The following is a 24194-nucleotide window of genomic DNA, read 5'->3' as shown; positions in this document are numbered from 1 at the left end:
AAAAACTAAACACTTAGAGCTACAATTTGCTTTTTATTTTTTTGCTGTACGACCATTTTTGTATAAGTTACAGCCTGTTGAAAATCCCCCAAAAATTTGGATTTTTTTTCTGCTCCCTTAATTTTTGTGCATATACATGTCCCGTAATTAATGTATAAAACCTTGCACCGACTCGTAAATATATGGATAAAACGCAATTGGTAGATACGCCACCTAATTATCTACAATTAATTTGAATAGTTTTCCAAAATTCCCCATGGTGACCAAGTAAAAAAAAATGATAGTACACTACAGCTTCATAATTTTTTTTACATGACATTTTTTTATTGGGTCAAAGAAAAATAATTATAGCATTCAAAGAGATTCAAAGCGTCTTGTACAAAACAAATAAAACATTATTTACAAAAATAGTATTATAGTACATTGGTAATTTAATCCGTAATGTTTAACAAAAATCAGATCTTCAAAATCTTAATTCCAGCAGCTACAGCATTGAAAAAACTGATTCAAGATTTGAAAGATCCGAAAAGAAAAATAGGGATTTATTGGAAAACTATTCAAATAAGTTTTAGATAATTCGGTGGTGTATCTACCGTTTGCGTTTTATCCATTAATTACGGGACACCTTGTATATCTATGCCGCTTGGCCAAATACTTTGCATGGTTTATGCGGCACAATTCTGAGCTGTTACCTTTTTTCAAGGTTGTGCCAAACATGACGAAGTGGTTTTTGATGCTTCAACTACTTTAGATTGTGGTGTATGGCACAATTTTTTAAATAAATGTTTTTTCTTTCTTCTTCTTTCTTTTTTTTCTAAAAGGCTCTAGAGTTCTAGCTCCATTCTAGCTCTTTATAACCTTCGCCTTTTTTTAACTGGCTAGTGCTGGTTAGCATCTTCATTTGTGGCAAAGATTACAGTGTATTATTGGATTTGTGGCCTGTGGCTAGCATAACTAGCCATATAGAGTTGCGATGCACAGATGTCGTTAACCCATTTGTCATTACACTGTCAAATACGTAGACTTATTAATCTGTGCTGTCAAAGTTGTCTGTCTGACTTGCTTTGCTTTTGCTTGTCTTTGTCTCATTGTTTTTGTAAATAAATGTCATGTCAGTTTTTAATTAATTTTTCTAAATGTTCTAATTGAATAAAAGCACATCTAAAAAGAATTGTAATGGCGTTTATTAGACGTTACTTACCATTAGTGACGGGGGGTTTTAAAAATGTTTACATTGGTGGACAAAGTAAGTTTTTTTAATTCTATAACCTAAATGTTTATGCTTCGATCAGTGTGTTAGTAAAAATATCAAATTTATATTTTAGGGAAAGAAATTCACCGGTATGTGGCACCCACTTTAATGGTATTGAAAAGACGTGAAGACAAGCAGGGTGGTAAAGTAATAAAACCAAGAAACACATTCTTAGAGTGGAATTTAGAGGCGGAGATGTATGCTTTCGGCAAGCGCCTGAATGAAAATTTTGACCCTGATCTTCTACTTCAAGCTTTTACTGATCGGTCATATGTGATCAAAGAGGAAATGAAACAGAAAGAAATGGAATTTGATATACAAATGAAGGATAATAGGAATTTAGCTGAAGAAGGTAAATAATGTTTTAAATCAAAATCTTATGTTAAGACCTATTTTACAGGCTGCTATAGCATTTAACTTGATCTTAATGTTATTAAGTGTTTCACCATGTCCTAAAAGAACTTTGTGTTTGTGTTATATTCCTTAATGGAGCATTTAACACAATCACAGCTCCATCCAACTGGTAAAGTGACTAAAAGTGTAAAACTAAAAGTCAATTACAAAATGGATAAAACTTATAGAATGAGAGCCATAAGTTTGTTTGTTGGTAAATATGGTAGATGATTATGGAGTATTTACTGTGGTGACTTTGGAAGTTAGCAGGTTTCAAAGGTCCAGTTCCTTAATTGTTCAAGTATAAAATGTAAGTTTTTGATAATTTCTATGGGATGAGGAATAAGCTGATAATAGAAAAAAATATACTCTTTTATAACTAGAGACAAATGCAGAATTTGATGGATATGTGTGGGTGTCGGATCCATTGTGTGGCAGAAAGAACAACTCAGAGCAGATTCTGGGTCCCTTGACAAAACCCATGAACATTTTTCAATGATATGAAATGACTGTAGACACAATATTTTAACTCCATTGTCATTATAGGATTAATTATACATTTCTGAATTCCCTAAAGTCCTTTCCATGAAGACTAAATGAGATGAATATCTTAGCATTCCTTGGATTCACTTTGCGGGTGCCGGCTCCATCGCATGGCAGAGAGAAAACTCAGAGCAGAGTCCTGGACTTGTGACCATAGGACCTTGACAATGAGAACATTCCCCTTCTCCGCTTGTGTAGTTCTCTCTGCCTAGCCAAATTTGGTAAGATTCTACTGCAGCAGCTTTGGATTCCAGCTCTAATATAGAACTTGCTGCTGTTCTAGAAAGGCCCAGGTTTTTAAGCAAGATAAAGAGATTTTGCTGGTAATTCCCTCGCACCTACTTCTATCGCATACAGACTAACCACATAACCATTTTTAGTTAGTTCATAATATTAATTTACTTTTACATGTGGTCCTTCAGAATGTTAGTCTCTCACATATTACAATAACTCCCAGTATTACAATATTATGTGAACAAAAATGTTTGTAATTCCAGGCAATCAACAAATCTTGGTAGACTTTTCCAAAACCAATTCTCTGAAATATCTGTCAGAGTTAGTTTAGTTGTAAAAGTTATAATATTTGAATGATGAATATATTACTTGTTTAACTTCTTTACAGGCAGAAAATTCATGAAACAGTATATACAGCTATACTTAGAGGCAGCACTACCAAAGTTTCCCATAGAAGGTATAAATGGTATATGTGACCACCTTATGAGTGAAAATGTTTTAGCAAATGTGTCTCTGCATCTTGGAACAAAGGATATAATTTTAGCTGATGTAAGTAGTTTGGTTATGGATGCCTCAAGGAGGACATTCCTTAACATTTCCTAAATTATGCAATAGTTTTATATTTATTTTACTTAATATTTTAGATTATAAACAAGAAACTATGGAATTGTTTTCTAATTGCTTTCTACACTTCTGGATTGAACTTGTTTTCTTTTTTTTTTCATTTATTTATATTTTATGCAGTCAGGTTTTTTAATGTTGTTAATTATTTTATTTATTATGTAATAATATATTATGAGCTCAGCATTAATGCCATGAACCCAGGTGACATAACAATCAGTTATAAAAACTTTTAATTTTAATTTAGATTGCTGTTTAATTTCTTGTTTATAGGCAAATAATAATTAATTCATTCATAATTTGTTAATTTTTTTTAGGAATATCCAGTAGACAATACTACATTAGCTAATGCCTTTGTAGCCATTGTTGGAGCTTTATTGCACTCTTCTGGTGAGGAGCAAACTGCACATTTTGTGAGGGATTTTGTTATTACAAATTTGCAAGGTAAAGAGACATTAGTTCTAAAAATATTTGTAAATTTAAGTTTAATTTAAGAAATGGTCAGATAAGTTTAATGTTTGGCTGTTTGTGCAAAGTAGTAATAATTTGTTTGTGCAAAATGTAAATAAAATTTTATTCAGAAATTTAATTTCTCTAAATTCATAGGACAAGATGTAAATGAATTCTGGCACATAGAAGAACCTTGGATAATGTTGACTGATCTGATAGCTAAAACTGGCAGCAATCTTGAACCAAGGTTAATTGGAGAGGTTGGGAAAAATACACTACTTGCCTGCTACAGGGTTGGTCTGTACTTAGACAAGAAAATGTTATCTTCAGGTATAGTAATTGATACCATAACATATAAAATATATACATATAGAGTATTAGGCTGTCCATAGTACTGTAAACTATTACTGCTATGGTCATAGTTTAGTTTTTAACTGACTTCCAAAAATGAAGGGGTTCTATGTTCAGCAGTAAATGATATTTTTTTATTAGAGTGTTATTGATGTTGTGTTTATATATTTTGACCTTTTTGAACATGTTAAGATCAAAAAAAGAAAAACAATAGACAAATATAAAAATGCTATAGCATAATGATTTGCATATAAAGCTCATTAACTGATACTTTGAAATTTTGAAATATATCTGACATCAATATAATTATCATAATATATAACAATCACACATCATTTTGTAAAAGTTAATATTATAATGTGGTTATAGAGACAGCAATTAAATGATTGTACCATCATTTTGTGGTAGAGGAAACACCTCAAGCAGGTCTCAGGACTTATGACCTTAAAAGTAGGTTTAAAAGATCCTTGCATTAAAACTCACCTCCCCTGCCGACATGTTCTCCATGTCCAAGTTAAGCCCAAAAAAATTCATGATGAATAATTACAACTCAAAACATTACACAAAATCACTAACGCGACTAGCAGCGTGACGGCGTTCACGCTGCGTTACAAAGAACTGGACTCAAGTCATCATATAACCTCTTATTTATACCATAAGTCGTAACAACTTCATAAAATACCTCCAATCCTGTACAATTTATATTCTGAGCTAGTTTGAAAAATTGATTAAAGATTACAAACTTCAAGGGGTACTATGGTAGAACTTGGTAGGTATTCTGAGTTCTGTGATTACCACTACAATTGTAACTTGGATATATTTCATATTCATAAATAGAGACTATTATATTATAGAACTAGAGGACTGGCCTGGTTCTTTCTGAGAAGACTAAAAAGTGTTTGGAGTAAAAAATAATATTTTATGTTGATTTCATATGAAAATTTTGTTGATTTCAGGTTTTGGTGAAACCATTGCAACTGCCAAAGAAATGGCTGCAAGAGAAGCTTTGAAGAAGATATTTGGCACTGAAGAAAATCAATATCCAATTAACTTCAAGCTAAATGGCATACCAAAATCAAGCTCTAAATCAAGATATCAAGTGTCTGCCAGTTGAAATTTTATTGTTTAGTATAAATTAAGGATTATCTAAAATAAATAGCTATTAAATAAATATAGTTTTAATTTATTCTTACATTTTAAATATTCACTAAAACAATTTTATTAAATACACCTTACATAATAATTATTATAAAATTTAATTATTATTGTCACACATAATATAAGAACACATCTTTCAAGGCACTAGAAATCACAGTTTTTAATTTATATACAATCACAATCAATTTCAAACTTCACAAGTATTGAAAGAGCTGAGTAACTTCAGAAAATTGTGTTTATACATTCAACAAGATTCAAGCTAATTTTAAATGTTTCAAAATAATTCAAGGGATGAATTGTTTACTGATATTATCAAGAAGCAGATGAGTCCATTATCAGATTTCCGTGTTTATCTTTAATCCTTACTCGACCAGATGCATATCGAGTTTCTGACGTACCATCACTGTACACCAGTTTTATTGTTCCATCAGGGAATTCACGTCGCTACAACAAAGTTACATTTTCACTTTGAATTACATCAAAATAGTTCTACATTTTAGATAAGTTCTCATTTGAAATCACAATTACAGAATTTTTGTTGTTTAACAACAAAAAACAATCTGTATTTTTTTGGTAATTTTTTTTTGAGAATACAACAAGGCGAAGGTAGAGGAGTAAATAATAGGCTTTCTGAGACACATAATTGGTGAAGTGTGTGACTTTGAAGCCGTTTTTGCTGCAATAAATATTCAATAAATATTGAATAAGCTTACCTTATGATCTTTAGCATGAACTTCTATTTGTCCATTAGGAAATACAATTCTTTGTTCTCCACTGGCCGAGACAGTTAGAGCAGCACCATCAGGAAACCTCCATTCTTCACGGACATGATCATTCTTAGGATCAAAGTATCGCACACTACCATTTGGCAATCTTATTTCTGATGAACCATCTTTGTAACGTTTTTCTACTTGACCACTGTAATAAAAGGAACTCAAACTTAGTGTTATACATGGAATTGTATGTGTAAAAATGAATAAAATACAATTTTTCGGATAGTAGAGGCACTACTAAATCTGAAATTGACTCCTAAAGAGATTATACTTGAATAAATGAATTTTGAACTTACTCTGGAAATTCCAGAACTTCTAATCCATCAGGATGTGTTGTATGGAATGTTTTGGTTTCTGCATAATAATACTTAATTCTGCCTTCATTGTAAAAGTTTTCTTTTATATCCCCATTGTAATATATGAACTTGCTGTATTTGTTGTCTGCTGAAATGAACTTTACATTACCATTTGGGAATTTCAGTTCTTTTGTACCATCTGGCTTTCGTATCTCTATCGGATTTAAATTTGTTCTTGCGGAGCTTGTTTTGATTCCTGGCTCAGGACTGGGAATCATTCTGGCATCAGACAATACTTCTTTGTTGATAACCGTTCCCAATTTCTGACTCGAAGATGAATGATTGCTAAGAATTGAAACTGGAGATTTGGTTCTTTGATTTGATCTTAAGGGATCAGAATCCTCATGTGTCATTCTATGTTCATTTGACCTTCTTTTGCTTAAAGTGGATGAATTAGATGCATTTGAACTCATATAATAAGACATCTGTTCATGTGAAGATGCTTGTTTTAACTTTGTAGCAGGTTTGCTTATAAAAAAATCATTACAGCTCCCAACTTTACTATTTATAAATTCCGGACTGTTATCAGAAGTTGATGTGCTAGTTCTTTTACTATAGGGAGATGGTGATTTGAATCTTTCATTGTATATTTTTTCCAAGTTGTTTTCTTCTTCACTATCAGAGTTACTTCTGTTTATTTTCGACATATCTAAGTTAAGTTCATTGTCACTATTTATTACATTATCTTCATAAGACCCTGGGAATATTTCATGATTTTCATCATGTGTAGTTTTAAATCTATCTTTATCACTTTTTGAATCTTTTTGACTGAAATATTTTGCATACCGAGAAGTAACTTTTAAGTTTGGCACACTTTTCGCTCTTGGTTTAGGTAAAGTTTTTGTAAATTGTTGACTTTTTCTAGATCTGCTTTGTCTTTCAATTTCATAGGAACGATATTTAACATCTGAATCTAATTTCACTTCTGATTGACTATCTTTTGTAGCCATGTTCGAAAGTTTTTTATTAATCTGCTCTAAATACTTGAGGTTAGTTAATCTTCGTGTAATCTCATTACTATGCTGAATTCTTCTATTTTCTTTATTTAATTTGTCAACTTCATCTTCAAGACCTTTTTTATCTTTCTCCAAAATTTTGATTTGATTACGTAAACGTGCAATTGTAGATGTTGATTTAGCATCCTTTAACTTTATCTCTTCTTTAAGATCATGTATTTCTTTTTTTAAGTTTACAACTTCATCTTTTTCTTTTTTACTAAGGCGACCTCTCATTTCTCTTACATACCTCTCATACATCTGTTTCTGCTTAGCTAGTTTTTCTTTTTCCTCTGCTAAATAATATTCAGATAGAATTTTCTCTTCATTAAACTTTTGTTCAAAGGAAGTTTTCTCTTCATAAAACTTTTGACGCTCAAGGTCTATCTCCTCACGCATTTTATTTAAATTTGCATTTTCTTTTCTAAAGGTTTCAATTTCATCTTCCAATTCTCGAAGTCTATCTTTGAGCAGTTCACTGGTGGCTATTAATTTGGAATTCATTTCAGCAATGTTACTATTCATTTCTTCATTTGCAGCTGTCACACTGTTGTTATGACATTGTACATCTTTTTTATCGTCTGTCACATTTTTAGTCTGATGAACTATTTTAGGACCTTTTTCGTTGGTATCTTTTTGATTACAAGGTGTATTCAAAATACTTTGAGTTACAGTTTTGCATGAACAGCAACTAGACACAGAGGAACAATTTTCACTACATTCTGTGTAGTCACTATCACAAGTCCCTACATCACTGCAAGACTCATTGTTTCGTTTTCTTTGCATTAGGTCAGGCAGGATATGTATTAAATTTGGATTTTTGGACAAGCATTTTTGCAAAACTTGTGGTGTACTTTCACCAGAACATTCTAAGTCATCTTTTCTTAGAAAACGGCTAAAGAAAGAGTTATCTATAGCAAAACTTTCATGAGATACTTTGTTTTCTATTAGTTCAAACATATTTTGTTCAGTGTCTTCCCTACTTTGTTGTATGTTTGATAGTTGTTCATCACAACTTATGTCAGAAAGTGTACTTTTAGCAGGCGAGGCAAAATTTTTGTAATATTCACTTTGCTTGAGCTTCCTTAAAAAGTCATCTTGTTCTTTAGTAAACATAGCTGCCCATGTTTTTTCTTTATTAGTGGATAATGGATGTTTTCCTTTAGGATATTTAATAACTGGGTCTAAAATATTGTCAGATACATTGCTAGAATTTCCATTATTTGAAATATTGTCAATTTGTTTGCTTGTGGGTAAAATTTGGTCATTGTTGCCAGTTTGATATGTAGAACTTACTCCATTCGCTGGTTTTTTCAAAAGTGGAAGATTATTAGTCTTTAAAGGAGAAACAGTTTTAGGTTTGTCAACTACAATTTGTACTTGAACTTTAGTGTTTTGTATATTCTCTTTGGATTTATTTACATTATTTTTTGCACTCAGTTTTTCAACCAATCCTGATTTTCTCCAAGGTAAAGATCTTGTATTTTGTATTTTAAAATCATTCTTCTTTAGACCAAAACGAGCTGTACCTTGCCCCCTTTTTAAAAATGGTTTTTTGCCATTTTGTATTTGTTTAGGATTAACGGTAGTAACTTCATGTTTGAGTTTTTCTGAAATCAGAGCTTCAAAATCTTTTTTAGGTGAAAGTATTGGCATATCATCTAAAGATATTTGTTTCTTTGATAAGGTTTTTGTATCAGTAACATGCACTGATTGTTGATTACTTGTATCTTGTTTCTCTGATATTATACTCCTCGAAGAAATAGGCGAACTCTCTATATTTTCCGACTCTCCAGACAAATTTAATACAGACACTCCGTCCATCGCATTTTGTAAGCCAGTTTTTCTGGATATATTGTTTTGGATGCTTGCTCGTAATTGGGGTGAATTTTCGTCAGTTTCATCTTGCGATGATTGTAACAATGTACGAAATGTATTATAACTGGTGCTATTGCTAAAGTGGCTTACTAATTCCGTTATGGTCGAAGTAATTTCAGATGATTCGTGATATTGCAACTGTTGCTTTTGTAGTTTCCCTCGTTGTAATAGTTGCCACTGCCGCAGCATTTGTAAGCGTTCCAAAATTTGAGAAGGAGATAAAGAAACATCTGCGTCTGAGTAAGAATGGTCCATTGTTTTGTCTATATGAAATATCTTGATCTAATTACATCTAAGTCTATAGAAATTAAATGCTACTTTAAAATAGTTTTGACTTCGTTGCAACTTTTTCAAAAGTTTGATTTTGAAATTTGACTTTTCTGTTGTTACTTTTTACATTTTTAATTGATTTCAAGGCGCGACAAAGTCCGGGTTCTAGCCTTTTTGAGATTTGTCATTTTTTTTATTTAAATCAACACTGGCATTATTTTCATTAAATCGGTGGACCACATATTCTTAATTGTTTTACATTGTTGTTAATTTGTAAAATATTTTAATAGAAACAAAACAAAGCAAGAATCCTTACATTAAAGAATGCTTAATGTTAAGTTAAGTCTTTTTTCTAAATTAGCCTTCCATTTATGGCAACTCCTCGGTTATGTCAATTGAATGTCAATGTGCTGTCAATAAATGCCAAATTTTTTGTCGAGAATCATTCAAATAACATCGGGAAATCTGCAGGCAAAACACACATTACTCACCACAATGTCTAAAAGGAATAGCTTTCACCGGGCTCCAAAATTTAAACCTGAAATGAAAGTAGTGAAGAATTCCCCTAAGACGGTTACCGTGACCAATAGAAAGGAGAAAGTGGAAGTTCTTCCTGAACCAATCAAATCTGTATCTGATAAAAAACTTTACAAGTATGTATAAATTATTTCCTACAATAAATTATTTGTTTTTAGTTTATCTTAATATAGTTCTCTCAAGGTAGTTTGTAGCTAGGTTATGTTGATAGCGATTTTTATTTAGTCTGGATTTTGTGAAGTTTAATGTAAATTACAACTTCTGCAGCAAAATCGGTAATATTTACGTCAATCAAACTTTTGTTATTAAAATAAAATGACCAATTTAAATAAAATTTTATTAAATAAATAGTATTTAAATTAAGGATAGTTCTTACTGGATTTTAATAATATTTTTTTTATTGCTGTTGGTTTCCCTGATATGAAAATATAACAATTGCCCAGACATGCGTAAGTAACCCAAAACATATTTTTTCACCAGGACCATAAGACTAGAGAATGGTCTGACAGCACTCCTGATATCAGACCCTAGTAGACAGTTCATCACTGATGGCAGTAGTTCAAGTGAAGAGGAGAGTAGTGGCACAGGGGAGAGTTCTGAACAGGAGAGCGATGGTGCCAAGTCAGGCCAGTCTGCGGCCAGTGATCAACATGGAACTAAGAGACGTGCTGAATTTGATGAGGAAAAACTGGTCAGTAATTTTTTTTTCGTATTTTATAATTTGATAACATTAGGCCATTTGTTGCTCCAGTGGTTTGTCTATGAATTGTGAGGTTCTGGGTTTGAATTCTGAGTTGGGTAATAAATTATTTCTTTCAAGCATTAATAGGTGTTGAGTAGTTATTACATAATCATTCTAAGCTAACTGTCCTAGTTATTGATAATGGTTAAACATTCAAACATTATCAACCTAAGCCCATAAACATGCTTTGAAGATGTGTGATTGGGACAAACTACTATATTTTATAAACAGATCATTTAAAAAATAGACTGATGATGAAGAGGTTCACATACAGTATGTTATCCATCGTCCATCCAAAGTATCTTGTGCATGCTCAATATATTTGGCAGATATAATTATTTAAAAATAATTTCACTATACATAATTTTAACTCTTTCTTTATTTTGTCTTTATATTACTGCATAGATAGATAGTTACTTGTTACCAACTTTTTTATTACCACTACAATTTTCGTTATGACTATGCCATATTATAAAATATTTACAGAACACATGGAAAGTAACTAGACTCTTAGAGCTAACTTTATCTGGATATATTCTTGCTCTAAAATTAACACATACTGCTGTGCACTTTTTACCAACAGTGTTTTACTACTGGTTAGAAAATAAAAAGAACAACAACATGTACTATTACATGTTGCACATAAAAGTCGACATAAATAATATCTTAATTTTAATAATACATACAGTCATGCATATTTGTGCCAGCTTTTTGACAACTAAGGTAAATATAATCTTAATAATCTTAATAGATGTTTGCTTTTAATATAAACTAGTAATAATTGTCAATAACCAATAATAATTATATTGTTAAACTGACCAACTGCAGTAAAACAATGTGATTTGAATATGCAATAAAATATGCATAATTTACATGAAATAACATTGGTTATGAAATTAAAAGATACTAACAGACATCCTGCAGTTTCACAAGTGTAGTTATGGGATTTAGGGGAAAAATACAGTCTATGACACTCACAAATAATGTGGTTTTCTATTGATTAAATAATTTTCAAAATTGGTTCAGTAGATCTGGAGATTAATCCCTACAACTTCACAAACTTTCTTTTTAATATTAATAGTAGTATAAATGAAAGTTCCACCATTCACTAACCAATAACCATACATATTTAACGCCGCTTCATATTCACGGCGCGAATCACGCCGCAAAACGCCGGCGTGATATGCGACAGAAATCGTCATTTGTTCCACACTCGCGACCATAGTTAGCGAACCTCTTATATTTTAGCGTTTTCTGTTCTGTGGCGAACCCTTTGTCGCAAAGTGTAAAGAAATCGAAGAATTAAGCGCGAACTGGCGTATGCGTAGATTAACGTGAAACATTCGAGGCGTGTTTAAGCCTTCGCTTAAAACTTTACAACGCTATAATTGCTGTCAGAAACATTCAATTTTTTTTTTCAAGTTACGACTTTATAAGAAAGGGTAAGCCGCTTCGTAACGTAACGCATTACGGCGCCATTCTCTCTGGCTTCCCTTTCTCTCATATACAATAGCAGATTTAAGTTATCACTGATGTCGCGCGTCCCGAGATGCGTTACTTTTTTTTTCAAGAAACAAATTGTGGGCAAAATCTGCTCTAGCAAACTGCATAGATTGCTTTCTGAGTACATTGTTATTTGTGATCATGTCGTAACAATGACCATGAAATATATAGCTATTTAGTATGACCTTGATGTGAAGTCCATGGCCAATCATTGTTATGCCTGTTCACAGACCTAGAGATTTCTAATATACTACGAGTAGGTTAGAGGAAAATGATACTAAATAATATATATGGTTCGTTCGTTATCAACACATATTTGGCTCACTGCTGAGCTCGAGTCTCCTCTAAGAATGAGAGGCGTTAAGCCTTAGTCCCCCACGCGCGATGCGGATTGGCAGACTACACACACGCAGATAATTAAGATAATTCTCTGGTATACAGGTTTCCTCCAGATGTTTTCCTTCACCATTTGATATTTAATTTCTTAAAAAGCACACAGCTGAACAGTTGGAGGTGTATGCCCTGGACCGGGTTCGAACCCACACCCTCCGGAATCGGAGGCAGAGGTCATATCCACTGGGCTATCACTGCTCTTAAAGTTCCGAGTCTTACAAGTGACATATTCTGCGTCCCAAAAAGTTTATTGTTGGCTTTTCTCAGCAGAACCTGCTTTCTGAACCAGTGGAGTCATTACAAATAGTCAAACTTGACGAATTGCTTAACTAAGCCCTCATTCGCACGAGAGTCTTTTTAACGGACGTCAAAAAAGCGTTCAAATGGATTCCCAAGTATATTCACACGACATTTTTAAAACACGACCCTCTTTTTCCAGCTGTGTTGCATTTTCAATTTTGGGCGTTGGAAATAGACCTTCATTTATGCGGTGTTTATTTTTATTTAAAAGGATTCGAAAGATGTAACATATTAGTACATTATTTTCAAACGTAGCAGTAGTATAGTGATTGGAACCATCCCATTAAGTTTGCAGTATTGCTACTGTAACTTGTGACGGGCGGCCCCGCTCTTCCGTTTAAAGTAGGCTAATTCATTTAACTTCATACTATATTTGAACGCTTTTTTAACGTCCGTTAAAAAACTCTCGTGCGAATGAGGTATGAGATATTAAAATAGGTTAATATCTCATACCTCATTCGCACGAGAGTTTTTAAACAACAAATTAATTTAGAATTTAGTTTGAATATTTTTTTACTGTAAGTACTTACCTACCTAGTGGAAAATTTATAATGATTATATAATGATTTATTTATTTTGCTATCATCCGCGAAAAGTCGACGAACCCATGCGACAACGTCACCCAGGTCTGACAAAATACTCTCTACGTACGTTTCACCCCGAAACCGGAGCATCCTCAGGAGATGTTGACTCTACAATGCTTCGGTTTCGGGGTGAAACGTACGTAGAGAGTGCTTCTATCCAATATTGAAAATTTATAAGTTCTTCTAAACAATAAAGTTACCTAAGTATACGGTGTTAAATAGGTAATCTTATATTTATAATCCAGTTACCTAAAGGCATCATCGCGTAATGTAACACGATACTAAATTGTTTATAATGGGCTTCGATCGACGTGATTACATTAAAAGTAAAAATACACGTACCTAGGTATTTACCCTACAAGTGAATTGGATCGAGACAAACTTTTTTATTACGGTAATAGTTTTCGTCACGTATTCGTAATTTTAGGACAGAGGTTTTATGTAACTTTTGTTTACCTACTATAGAATATAGTAGTCGACGCCCTGTGGTTTCACTCGCGTACTTCCCGTTCCCGTGAGAATACATGGATAAAATATAGACTATGACACTCATAAATAACGTGGCTTTCTAGAGGTAATAGAATTTTAGAAATCGGTTTGGTAGATACAGATAGATTATCCCATACAATACCACAAACTTTACTTCTCTATAACATTTGTTAGCTATACCAATATTATAAAGCTGAAGAATTTGTTTGTTTGAACGCGCTAATCTCAGGAACTACTGGTTCAGTATTAGATTGCCCATTTATGGAGGAAGGCTATAGGCTATATTTTATCCCCGTATTCCTATGGGAATGGGAACCACGCGTATGAAACCGCGCGACGTCTACTAGTTTTCTATAAAATATTCATCTATACCGAAGTACTGCAGCTCGTTTGGTACAATGGTTAGCCTATATAGCTTCGGAACACGAGGTACTGGGTTCGATTCCTGGGTCGGGTCATGGAATATCTGCTGAGCTGTTCTTTCTTCTAAGATATTATATTTTATCAGTGCCGTGCACAAGACATTTAACTAGAGTAGGTAATGTGAAATTGCAAAACTTCCTTCCCAACCCCAGTATCACCCTAATCCCATCAACCCGCATTGGTGCAGCCTGGTGGGCCAAAGCTCCATATCCTCCTCCCTGTAGCTATCAGCGGCGAAGAGTTCATTCATGCAAACCGATTCTCGCCGTTACGCCGGTTACCTTTAAAAATCCATCCATTGTTGTACTGTATCTAGATATATAAGAAACTGGAACTTGTATCCATATGAATTTCATTTTCTTTGGGACGGCTTACCTTTATCTAAATTCTAATCTTCGCCACTGGTACTAGTTCTAGTAGTTCCATAGTATTCCACAACTTAGTGCTAACGCATCATACCTTCGACAGGTGTATCGCCACAGTCGGAATGTATTTACATTTGTGAAGAAAACGTTTGAACAGATATCTAGAAAGCGATGCAAGATATTTCAAAAACCACTTTCACTTGACACGGTATGAGGTGCTGGCACCACTTTTACTTGATCCTGATGTTATCTTACGTCATCTATATATCATCTTTAGATCGCGTTCGAATATGGAGATAAAATATAGCGCGTTTTACTCATTAATAATGTAGCTTTCCATTGTTGAAAGATTTACCAGTAGTTTCGCAGCCTATTCTAAACAAAAAATCAAATCTTACCTCTTTATAATATTAGTTTAGATGTAGGTTTAGGTTAGGTACATAGATATTCCAAAAACCATTTTCACTTGACACGGTATGGCGCTGGCACCACTTTTACTTGATCCTGGACTCTGTTATTATCTTAAATCACCTCTATATAGACCCGCCGCGGTAGTTCAGACTCCTGTGCCAATATGGAGATAAAATATAACGTGTGTTACTAATTAATAATGTAGCTTTTCATAAGAAATTGTAAAACTGGCCCAGTAGTAGTTTGGTTCGGTGACAGTTGCCTTATGACATCCATAATACATATTATTATCGCAAAACGCGGCCAACTTTCAAGAGCGAAACGAAATGTTACCCGCACCATGCTATCTAATATCTGAAAAACACTTTAGCTACTCGCACCTCTTATAACTCCTACTAGAAGTATCTTACAAGATACCCCTATACCTACATGACTCTTTTCTATGGTTATTGGTTATACAATATACATAATACATCCTGTCTGGCTTCCCATTCTCTCACGCATAGGGCAGCAGCTTAAAGCTCAGACAAATTACATAAGGACCTGCCTCGCTGGCCGTTACTTTTCTGTCAAAGTATATGATCGACGATCTAATGCGATTATAAAAAACTGTCTCTATTGAAACAATGTTTCATAGTTGTAATCGTGTTGAAGAGCTCCGTAAAAATATCTTATCCTCCATTTACCTCCGTAAACGGTCAACAACTTCTAGTTTAGTATAAAATAAATATCTAATCACACTCGTTTTCCTCAATTTTGTTCGTGTATTTGTGTTCGTGACTAATTAAGTAAGGATTAATTCCATATTAGTCCTTACTTAATTAGTCTGAGGGTTTAAGTTATCACTTCTGCCGAGCGTCCCGAGGCGCACACATTTCTTTTTCTTTCCGAAGACTCTTTCGTCGCAATCGAGTAGGTAACTGCGGTGGCTTTATTAACTCAATTGTCAATTAACTCAATTATTTATCTATACTAAAAGTATCATAAACAACTAAAGTTCGTGGTGTTGTAGGGGTTAATCTCTGGATCTACTGAATCTATTTTAATTTTTTTACTACTAGAAAGTGCCACGGACTCCGTGGCGCAGTGGTATGCGCGGTGGATTTACAAAACGGAGGTCCTGGGTTCGATCCCCGGCTGGGCCGATTGAGATTTTCTTAATTGGTTCAGGTCTGGCTGGTGGGAGGCTTCGGCCGTGGCTAGTTACCACCCTACCGACAAAGACGTACCTACCGCCAAGCGATTTAGCGTTCCGGTACGATGTCGTGTATAAACCGAAAAGTGGTGTGGAATGTGGATTTTCATCCTCCTCCTAACAAGTTAGCCCGCTTCCATCTTAGACTGCATCATCACTTACCATTAGGTGAGATTGTAGTCAAGGGCTAACTTGTAAAGAATAATAATAAAAAAAGAACTACGCACGTGAAACCACAGTGCATCGGCTTGTTTACATTATTAACACATAGGCTACTTTTCATCTCAGAAAAATCCATAGTTCCCACGGGTTATGTTAAAACAGAAGTCACATGCGAACGTAGTCGTAAGTAATCCGCGCGTTTTTAGGGTTCCGTAGTCCACAAGTAACCTTATAGTTCCGCCATGTCTTTCTGTCCGCGCTATAGCGCAGAGACTATTAATACTAGAAAGATGTAAATAAGCATGAGTATGTATATTAAAAATGTGAACAAACTCGTACAATAAAATATTGAAAAATATTTTTTTAGGGTATACAAGTTTTCCCCTACATGTAAATTAGGGATGATTTTTTTTTACTCGTTTGTTTCATAGTGTGGGGTATCGTTTGATAGGTCTTTAAAAGTTGTGAGGGGTCTCTACTAACATATTTCGGTTTCTTTTTAATTTTGATCTCAATATAGAAATAGCGCGAAAAGCTGCTAATATTTTGATACGATTTTTAATTCCGTTTTATATAGAAAACACGTAAATAGGAAATGTCTGCCACGTTTGTAGTAAACTTGATAATTGTTTACCTCGGACAGTGCGTGTGTACTGTGGCATATAAATTAGAATGTGATCACTTGCATACATAATGCGCAATTAATAACACTGTATTGAATAGTTAATGGTATATTGTCGTGTATGTGTACACGCAAAGCATTAGTTCTGTTTCGACTTTTTTTTTAAAGAATATTTTTAAAGACTGTGTTAGGAGTGGGTAGTTGGTCCGGTCCCTTTACCGCTTGCAAATGAGCCTTTTGTCAAAAAATGCAATTTAATGTAACGAGTAATAATGTTATAATATTCGCAGCTGTGATAACAAAATGTATGTATGCACAGATGCCCATTATAGACCTTTTTTTTTTTTTTTTTTTTTTTTTTCAGGGGGAAATCTCTTTGTGAGATACCCGACTTATTGGGGACAAGACGGGTTATGTGGGACTTACCACTAAAACCCCCTCGGTGGCCACCCTCAGTGCATATTGGGATGCTCAGATATGTATGCTCAGATATGTATGCACAGATGCCCATTATAGACCTACTGTCTGTGTCCTGGGGTCTGAAGAAAAAATTTTTTTTTTCAATAAACAGCTTTCTATGCGCAAGCCAGATAGAAATTACCAAGGGTTTTGTAAAATCAGGACACGAAATCACTGGAGTAGATGTAAGTAACGTTTTTAGATTTAAAAATGCTTCATCTGCTTCTTTAGTCCAGACAAATTTTTTATACCTTTTTCCCTTTGTTAAATCATGCTGCGATTAATGAAAAATTTTTTACAAATCTTCGGTACCTCTTTAATTCCCTAATATTTTTTGGTCTTGGGAAGTTCATTATAGCTGACACTTTCTCAGGATCTGTGCGTAGACCATCCTTATCTATTATGTAGCCTAAGAATCGTAAGCTAGATCGTGCAAATTTACATTTATCTATATTTACAGTTAAGCCAGCTTCTTTAAGAATGTTCATTACTTGTCTTAAAATTTTTAAATGCTCCTCAAAGTTTTCGGAACAAACCACGATGGTGGTTATTATTACCAATATTAAGGTATAATTAAATTATACCTTTGATACCTCTTTGGTCGGCATGTTGCGGAGTAGAAGATCGTTCTATTTTTAATTTACACGACAAATATGTATTTATATTTATTTGGCCGCTAAACACGACAAATATGGATTTTCATACAACTATTGCCGGCCGCAGCTCGACCAGTGCAGCAAGTTCGATTTATCTCGAAGAAGGTTGTCAAAATAATGGTCAAATTTACAAGCATGTTTGAGAAAATGTAAAATACTTAAAAAAAACTATCATCCCTATTTGTCCGCAGGCAGCGTGCTCCCTCAGCGTCGGAGTGGGCAGCTACAGCGATCCCCCTGACATACAGGGACTCGCACATTTCGTGGAGCACATGGTGTTTATGGGCAGCGAGAAATATCCCAAGGAAAATGAGTTTGATTCCTTTATCAAGGTAAGACAATTTATTTGGTACAATCAATACTCAGTGACTCAGGAGTTGGGAAGAAAGTGGTGTTTCAGCCCAATTTTTCAAAAGAACTTTTAATGGTGCCTGTATTATAATAATCAATAACATTGAAAATTAACCGTTCATCATTATCAACCCATATTCGGCTCACTGCTGAGCTCGGGTTAGGCCAAATAGTTCACCACGCTGACCCAATGCGGATTGGAAGACATATTTTATCTTAAAAATGCACACAACTGAAAAGTTGGAGGTGCATGCCCCGGAATGAATATAAACTTCCTCTGAAATCGTGATTATACTTTAAACTCCAAACGCCTCTACTTACTAATAGTATCCTAAAACGTCGTTTAATATGGGATCTAAGAATGATACTAGCTAACATAAATTCCTCCTACTTTAGGTACCAAATAATTATTGTACTTTTTCTTATACAAACGATAGAATAAGGAACCCCAGTATAATGACGCTAAAAGTGTTAGAATGAGGTCCAATCATAAAAATAATTAAAATTAAGTGCATTTAAATTAAACGTATTGTTTACCTTGTTCAACAGAAAAAGGGGGGTTCCGACAACGCGTCGACAGACTGTGAATTGACGACGTTCTACTTCGAAATCCAAGAGAAGCATCTGCCGCACGCGATGGATATGTTCAGTCAGTTCTTTGTGAGCCCGCTTATGAAGAAGGAAGCCATGCAGCGCGAGCGGGAGGCCATCGAGTCAGGTCATTGAACAATTCATTAAATATAACTAAACTACTATTACAACCTGTAAAACCTTCTTCTTTAAACAGTGGACCTAACACTTAACAGGACATGCAAGGATCACTTCCTATAAGATATTTTTCACCAAGTGTACTCCTATTCCTTTGCACGATCCTAAACATACTAAGCGGGACTTAGCTCGTCTAAAGTACACTTTTTTTAGTAGCTGTAACCAAGGATGACAACCACTGAGTTGCTAGAGTTTTATCTCGTTTGATCTCAACTCTCAATTGACCCTAATTATATTTTTTTCAGAATTTGCAATAGCACGGCCCTCCGACTCCAATCGCAAGGACCAGTTGCTGTCGAGCCTGTTCCCCGCGGGGCACCCGGCGCGCACCTTCACGTGGGGCAACCTGCGCAGCCTGAAGGACGACATACAGGACGACGAGAAGCTAAGCCGCGCCGCGCACGAGTTCAGGAGGCGCCACTACAGCGCGCACAGGATGACCGTTGCCGTACAGGTTGGTGCAGTTGCCGTATCCACTAGATGTCATCTCCGACTCCGACCGCAAGGACCAGTTGCTGTCGAGCCTGTTCCCCGCGGGGCAACCTGCGCAGCCTGAAGGACGACATACAGGACGACGAGAAGTATAAGTATAAGATAAGAATATGTTTAGTATATATTTAATATTTGTTACAGGCTCGTATGGATCTGGCATCCCTAGAACAATACGTCATAAACACGTTCGGGCAAATTCCCACAAATAAATTGCCTGCAGATGACTTCAGGGAATTTGCCTTCAAACCGGAGACTGTCACACCGGAGTTCAAAAGTATTTACTACGTCAAACCTATTAGCGATACTACAGAGGTATGTGACATGCATGTTTAATTTCTGTTTTCATTTTGAAAGACAAAAAAGAAGGCTTTTCAGACATTGTTCAGTTATGATAAAAGAATTTTCTGACACAAAAGTAACCACCAGCTATATTTACTGTTTCGTATATTAATAAATTTCAACTCAAAAAATCATTCGTGGACACAATATTTATCGCACATCTGTGCTGTGCGTTGATAGATCACTATGTCAGTCAATCACCTTTGAGTTTTATATATTTAGATTTCGATTGGATAAGTATTAAATTATCTCCACTCATTCTGATAACTCTGCAGTGATCCGAATATGGGTTGATAATGATGATGATGATGACTGTGATTAAAAGTTTAAAATTCCTCAGTCGCTAACCGCCAAGTTGTCTACAATTTTGTATGTAACTTGCTTGCAGATACACTTAACTTGGTGTATGCGGTCGCTACTGTCCGAGTATGAATCGAAACCGCATCAGTACATTTCATATTTATTGGGACACGAGGGCAAAGGCAGTCTACTGTCGTACCTTAGAAAGAAGTAAGTTTATTTTTAAAGAATGACTTTTTTATTTTTTACTTTTTGCACGAAAAACAACTTTTATTTATTTAGATATTTAATATGAAATATTAATATGGTTTTGTGTCGAATGTTTGGTCGGGTTATGAAATATAGGATTTTCTTTTCTTTTTTTTTTTATAAAAACCTCTATTGCATACCAAAGTTGTGATGACACATCCTCCATAAAGTTACAATCATCAACCACCTGGTAGGCAATTATATCACTTGATAGAAACTGTTTGACAGTAAATTCATTCCATTATCTTTATAAACTGACAGACAGTGTTTCAAAGATAACTGCTTGAAATCTTACATTGATTTTATTCATTTTCATAAAATACAGCTGCCAGACGAATTCGATTTAGTATACAATTGTCGGCCTGATACAGTTAGTGATAGCTAAAGCCAAATATGATCTACTGACTGCTAACACTCTTTGTAGCAGCGTGGTATGTTTAAGCCTTTATCCACCTCATTGTAGAGAGAAGACCAGTTGGCCTATTCACTATTTTGATTTTTATTATCAACCTATAAAAATAAACATCAAGTCAATTGACAAAATGTCATTTACCTACTTTGTGATATCCACCAGTAAGCACTGGATGACATCTGTTACATAGAATCTCAATTTCGTATATGTCACTAGTGTCAAAGATAGTGAATAAGCCTGCTGTGCCCTACAATGGCTTTAAAAAAGCCTTGTGACTTACCGATGGGAATGCTATTTTAATCATTAAAAACGTGTAGTTTTATTAGTTTTTTAAAAATAATCATTTTCCAGGGTTTGGGCGTTAGGTATCTACACAGGCAACTCTGAGAGCGGCATCGACTACACATCTATGTATAGCTTATTCTCTACGCAAGTTGTGCTTACTAAAGAGGGTCTCGACCACGTTGACGAGGTACTTCGACTATTATTACATGACAACTGTCAACTGTTTAATATAACAATTGATTGTAAAATTAATTATGGTGTATATACTCCGTGTTTAAACCGAAATTCCACATAATGTACCCAATATATATTATCCATAAAAAAACGATTATTTTAAAACATCCTGTATTTCCCTTTGAGGTCATTCACTTTAGACTAAACAAGGTCAAAGTTCAATGACTTTATACTTACGAAACAGAATTAAACAGGGATGCTTAAATTTATTCATAAATTATTTTGTTTTCTCGCTGGGGTGTGAATTAGCTTGAGTTCATTTTTAATATGGTTAAGGGGTTTCTTGTATTGGAGTAATAACTGTAGGGGCGGCTTACAGACGGTGAAACTAGGACGGAGTATAGCAGTACTTCGTAACTAAGGATGCCTCCTCCCAGAGGGCATATTGGTATCAAAACAAACCTTGAAAAATTCTAATCTAACTATAGTTGTCAAATTTTTGAAAAAAAATCATATTAATAGAAATTATAAAAAGATGGACAGACAAACAAGAAAAAAAATAATGGAGTTTTTTGGCTTCAGTATCGATAATACAATGTCCTTCAATAAAATATATTCAACGTATTGAATTGGACCTGTAACAGTTTTGTTTTAAGTATAGATAACTGTCTGTAGTAACTAATGTTTTTGTTTTTTTTAGGTTCTGGAAGCAATATTTTCTTATATAAATATGTTGAAGAAAATTGGACCAAAAGAACATTTATATGATGAAATAAAGGTATGGTTTACCTTAATTATATTTCTATAACGTTATGACAATATTTGAAGAATCGAGTTGCTTAGATAGACTAGTTGACAATTTTCCAAAAAAAAACAATATTTTTTTTTTTGACAATATGACAATACAAGCCAATACGCTGTTAGCCATTGTGGTCTATATTTTAACTGTCTCATGACGTCACGTTAACACTAAACGTTAACCAAGCGTAGTGTTAGCTAAAATTATTAGTTAATATTAGTTTGACGTTTATTCCTTTAGTGACATCAAGTAACATCGTGACGTCACAAGATGGACGACAGCGTTTTTGACGTTTGTAAAAATTCATTAAATACATAATTTTTAAATTAAGTTTTCTATGTAATCTTTAACTTTTATTTTTCATGTACTATACGAAATTCAGATTGTTTATATTAAAGATATGAGCCATCTACCCTATTGATTTCAATATATTTATTTCAGACAATAGAAGAGACAAGTTTTCGCTTTGAAGAGGAGTCTCAGCCAGCGGATTATGTTGAAACTTTGTCGGAAAACATGCATTTCTTCCCGCCCGAGCATTACATCACAGGCGATAAACTGTATTACAAATATGACCCCAAGGTAATCATAGCAAAGATTTTATTATTAAAAATAAATAAAATACTAAATACAGCAATTTACCACTATATGCTATGGATCTCTCTTTTCTATTTGAAAAAATAAAAATTGTTAATAAAGATTGACATATGCATATTTTGATTGGGATTAAAGATTTTATTATTTATCTTTTAATCAACAACAAGCCTTTTGTAATTTAATCAAGCCATTCATCACTGTGTGACATTGTGTGTTTATTTTTTTGTGCCTCCAATTAATGTTTTGTATATTTCTGGTCATAAATAAATAAAAAAAAAAAATAGTCCAACTGCATCGAATATAAGTGTCTAACTGTTTTTTAACATGGCAATGATGTATCACTTGAAAATCCTCATGATGATGATATGATACCCTTTAATTTGATACCCATATTGCAGTATTTGAAAAATGATTTTTTTTCATCTCGAGTCTATACTGTATAGTGTCTTACAATCGTCGTGATGGTTTTTTTTTAACGTAACCAATCGTAATAGCGGAATTTCTGCGGTTTTTAGAGATTTTGTATTATCTCCGAAACTATTTAAGTAATTAACATACTGTAAAGGGCAAATCTTATCTCCATAATATCCTTGTTATTATTAAATAATTTATTTTAATAAGGATTAAAGTTTAGTTGTATAAATAATGACGTAAACCTAAGTATATAAAATTAATAATTTTTAAAACTCAAAAGGTACTATATCTGCTAATATATAGAAGATAGATATATGGTGTCGCGGACTTTTTTGTAGAACTTTTAAAGATACATAAAGTCTCCATACATTAATTTCAATTTTACACAATAGTTAAGGCAGCGCATGCGAATAAGTCTGTTTAAGAGGATTTTCAGTCCGACCTGTATGACAAAATCTGTGATAACTCGGCTAATATATATGATACCAATATAAAATATATAGCACTCCCCGATAATGTAGCATTCTACAGGTGAAAGAATTTTTAAAATCGGACCAGTAGTTCCGAAGATTACCCCATTTAAAAAATGTGACAAACTTACAAACTTACAAACTTTACCTCTTTATAATATTAGTATAGATTACATACATATCTACATACAAGATACGCGGGAAAACATAACCCTTTACGTTTTAACCCTTCTTGCAGTCGAGTAAAAATTTTAAACAAAGTAAAAAAAAAATTTTTGCTCTCATAAAGAAATGTTTTATTCTAAGTACATAATTAATTAATATTTATATTATTAGGTTCTTTGCTATAGATTTATTATTTAATTATTATTTGTATTTTAAATGGGTGTATAACCTGAATTTAAGAAAATATTATTATTATTACTAGGG

The 24194-nt window shown here is 33.8% G+C and overlaps 3 protein-coding genes across 3 annotated transcripts in view; 2 read left to right on the top strand and 1 right to left on the bottom strand.

Moving 5' to 3' along the window:
• The first annotated feature begins 1081 nt into the window (after positions 1-1081).
• On the top strand, positions 1082-5015 carry LOC112048413 (39S ribosomal protein L44, mitochondrial). Its single transcript, XM_024085932.2, has 6 exons — positions 1082-1246; positions 1326-1604; positions 2811-2971; positions 3361-3487; positions 3650-3823; positions 4801-5015. Exons 1-6 carry the CDS (start codon positions 1177-1179, stop codon positions 4956-4958), a joined length of 969 nt encoding a protein of 322 aa, XP_023941700.1. The 5' UTR covers positions 1082-1176; the 3' UTR covers positions 4959-5015.
• LOC112048414 (centromere protein J) lies at positions 5007-9543 on the bottom strand. The gene is made up of 3 exons (XM_024085933.2): positions 6072-9543; positions 5716-5920; positions 5007-5446 (listed from the first exon to the last, which is right to left on the bottom strand). The coding sequence occupies exons 1-3, from the start codon at positions 9257-9259 to the stop codon at positions 5315-5317; spliced, it is 3525 nt and encodes a 1174-aa protein (XP_023941701.2). The 5' UTR covers positions 9260-9543; the 3' UTR covers positions 5007-5314.
• Positions 9544-9678: 135 nt separating this feature from the next.
• LOC112048415 (nardilysin) overlaps positions 9679-24194 on the top strand; it is a 31678-nt gene continuing 17162 nt past the window's right edge. The window contains exons 1-10 of the mRNA XM_052882974.1: positions 9679-9927; positions 10292-10502; positions 18307-18447; positions 19016-19184; positions 19480-19688; positions 19868-20038; positions 20454-20575; positions 21378-21498; positions 22186-22263; positions 22726-22866. Coding sequence (XP_052738934.1) covers positions 9695-9927; positions 10292-10502; positions 18307-18447; positions 19016-19184; positions 19480-19688; positions 19868-20038; positions 20454-20575; positions 21378-21498; positions 22186-22263; positions 22726-22866 — 1596 coding nt within the window. The 5' untranslated portion in view covers positions 9679-9694. The remainder of the gene's footprint in view (positions 9928-10291; positions 10503-18306; positions 18448-19015; positions 19185-19479; positions 19689-19867; positions 20039-20453; positions 20576-21377; positions 21499-22185; positions 22264-22725; positions 22867-24194) is intronic.

This window comes from Bicyclus anynana, chromosome 8 (assembly GCF_947172395.1).
Source record: "Bicyclus anynana chromosome 8, ilBicAnyn1.1, whole genome shotgun sequence".
Taxonomy (NCBI): Eukaryota; Metazoa; Arthropoda; class Insecta; order Lepidoptera; family Nymphalidae; genus Bicyclus; species Bicyclus anynana.
Note: the sequence above shows the minus strand (reverse complement) of the source record. Positions and strands in the feature narration are given on the sequence as shown.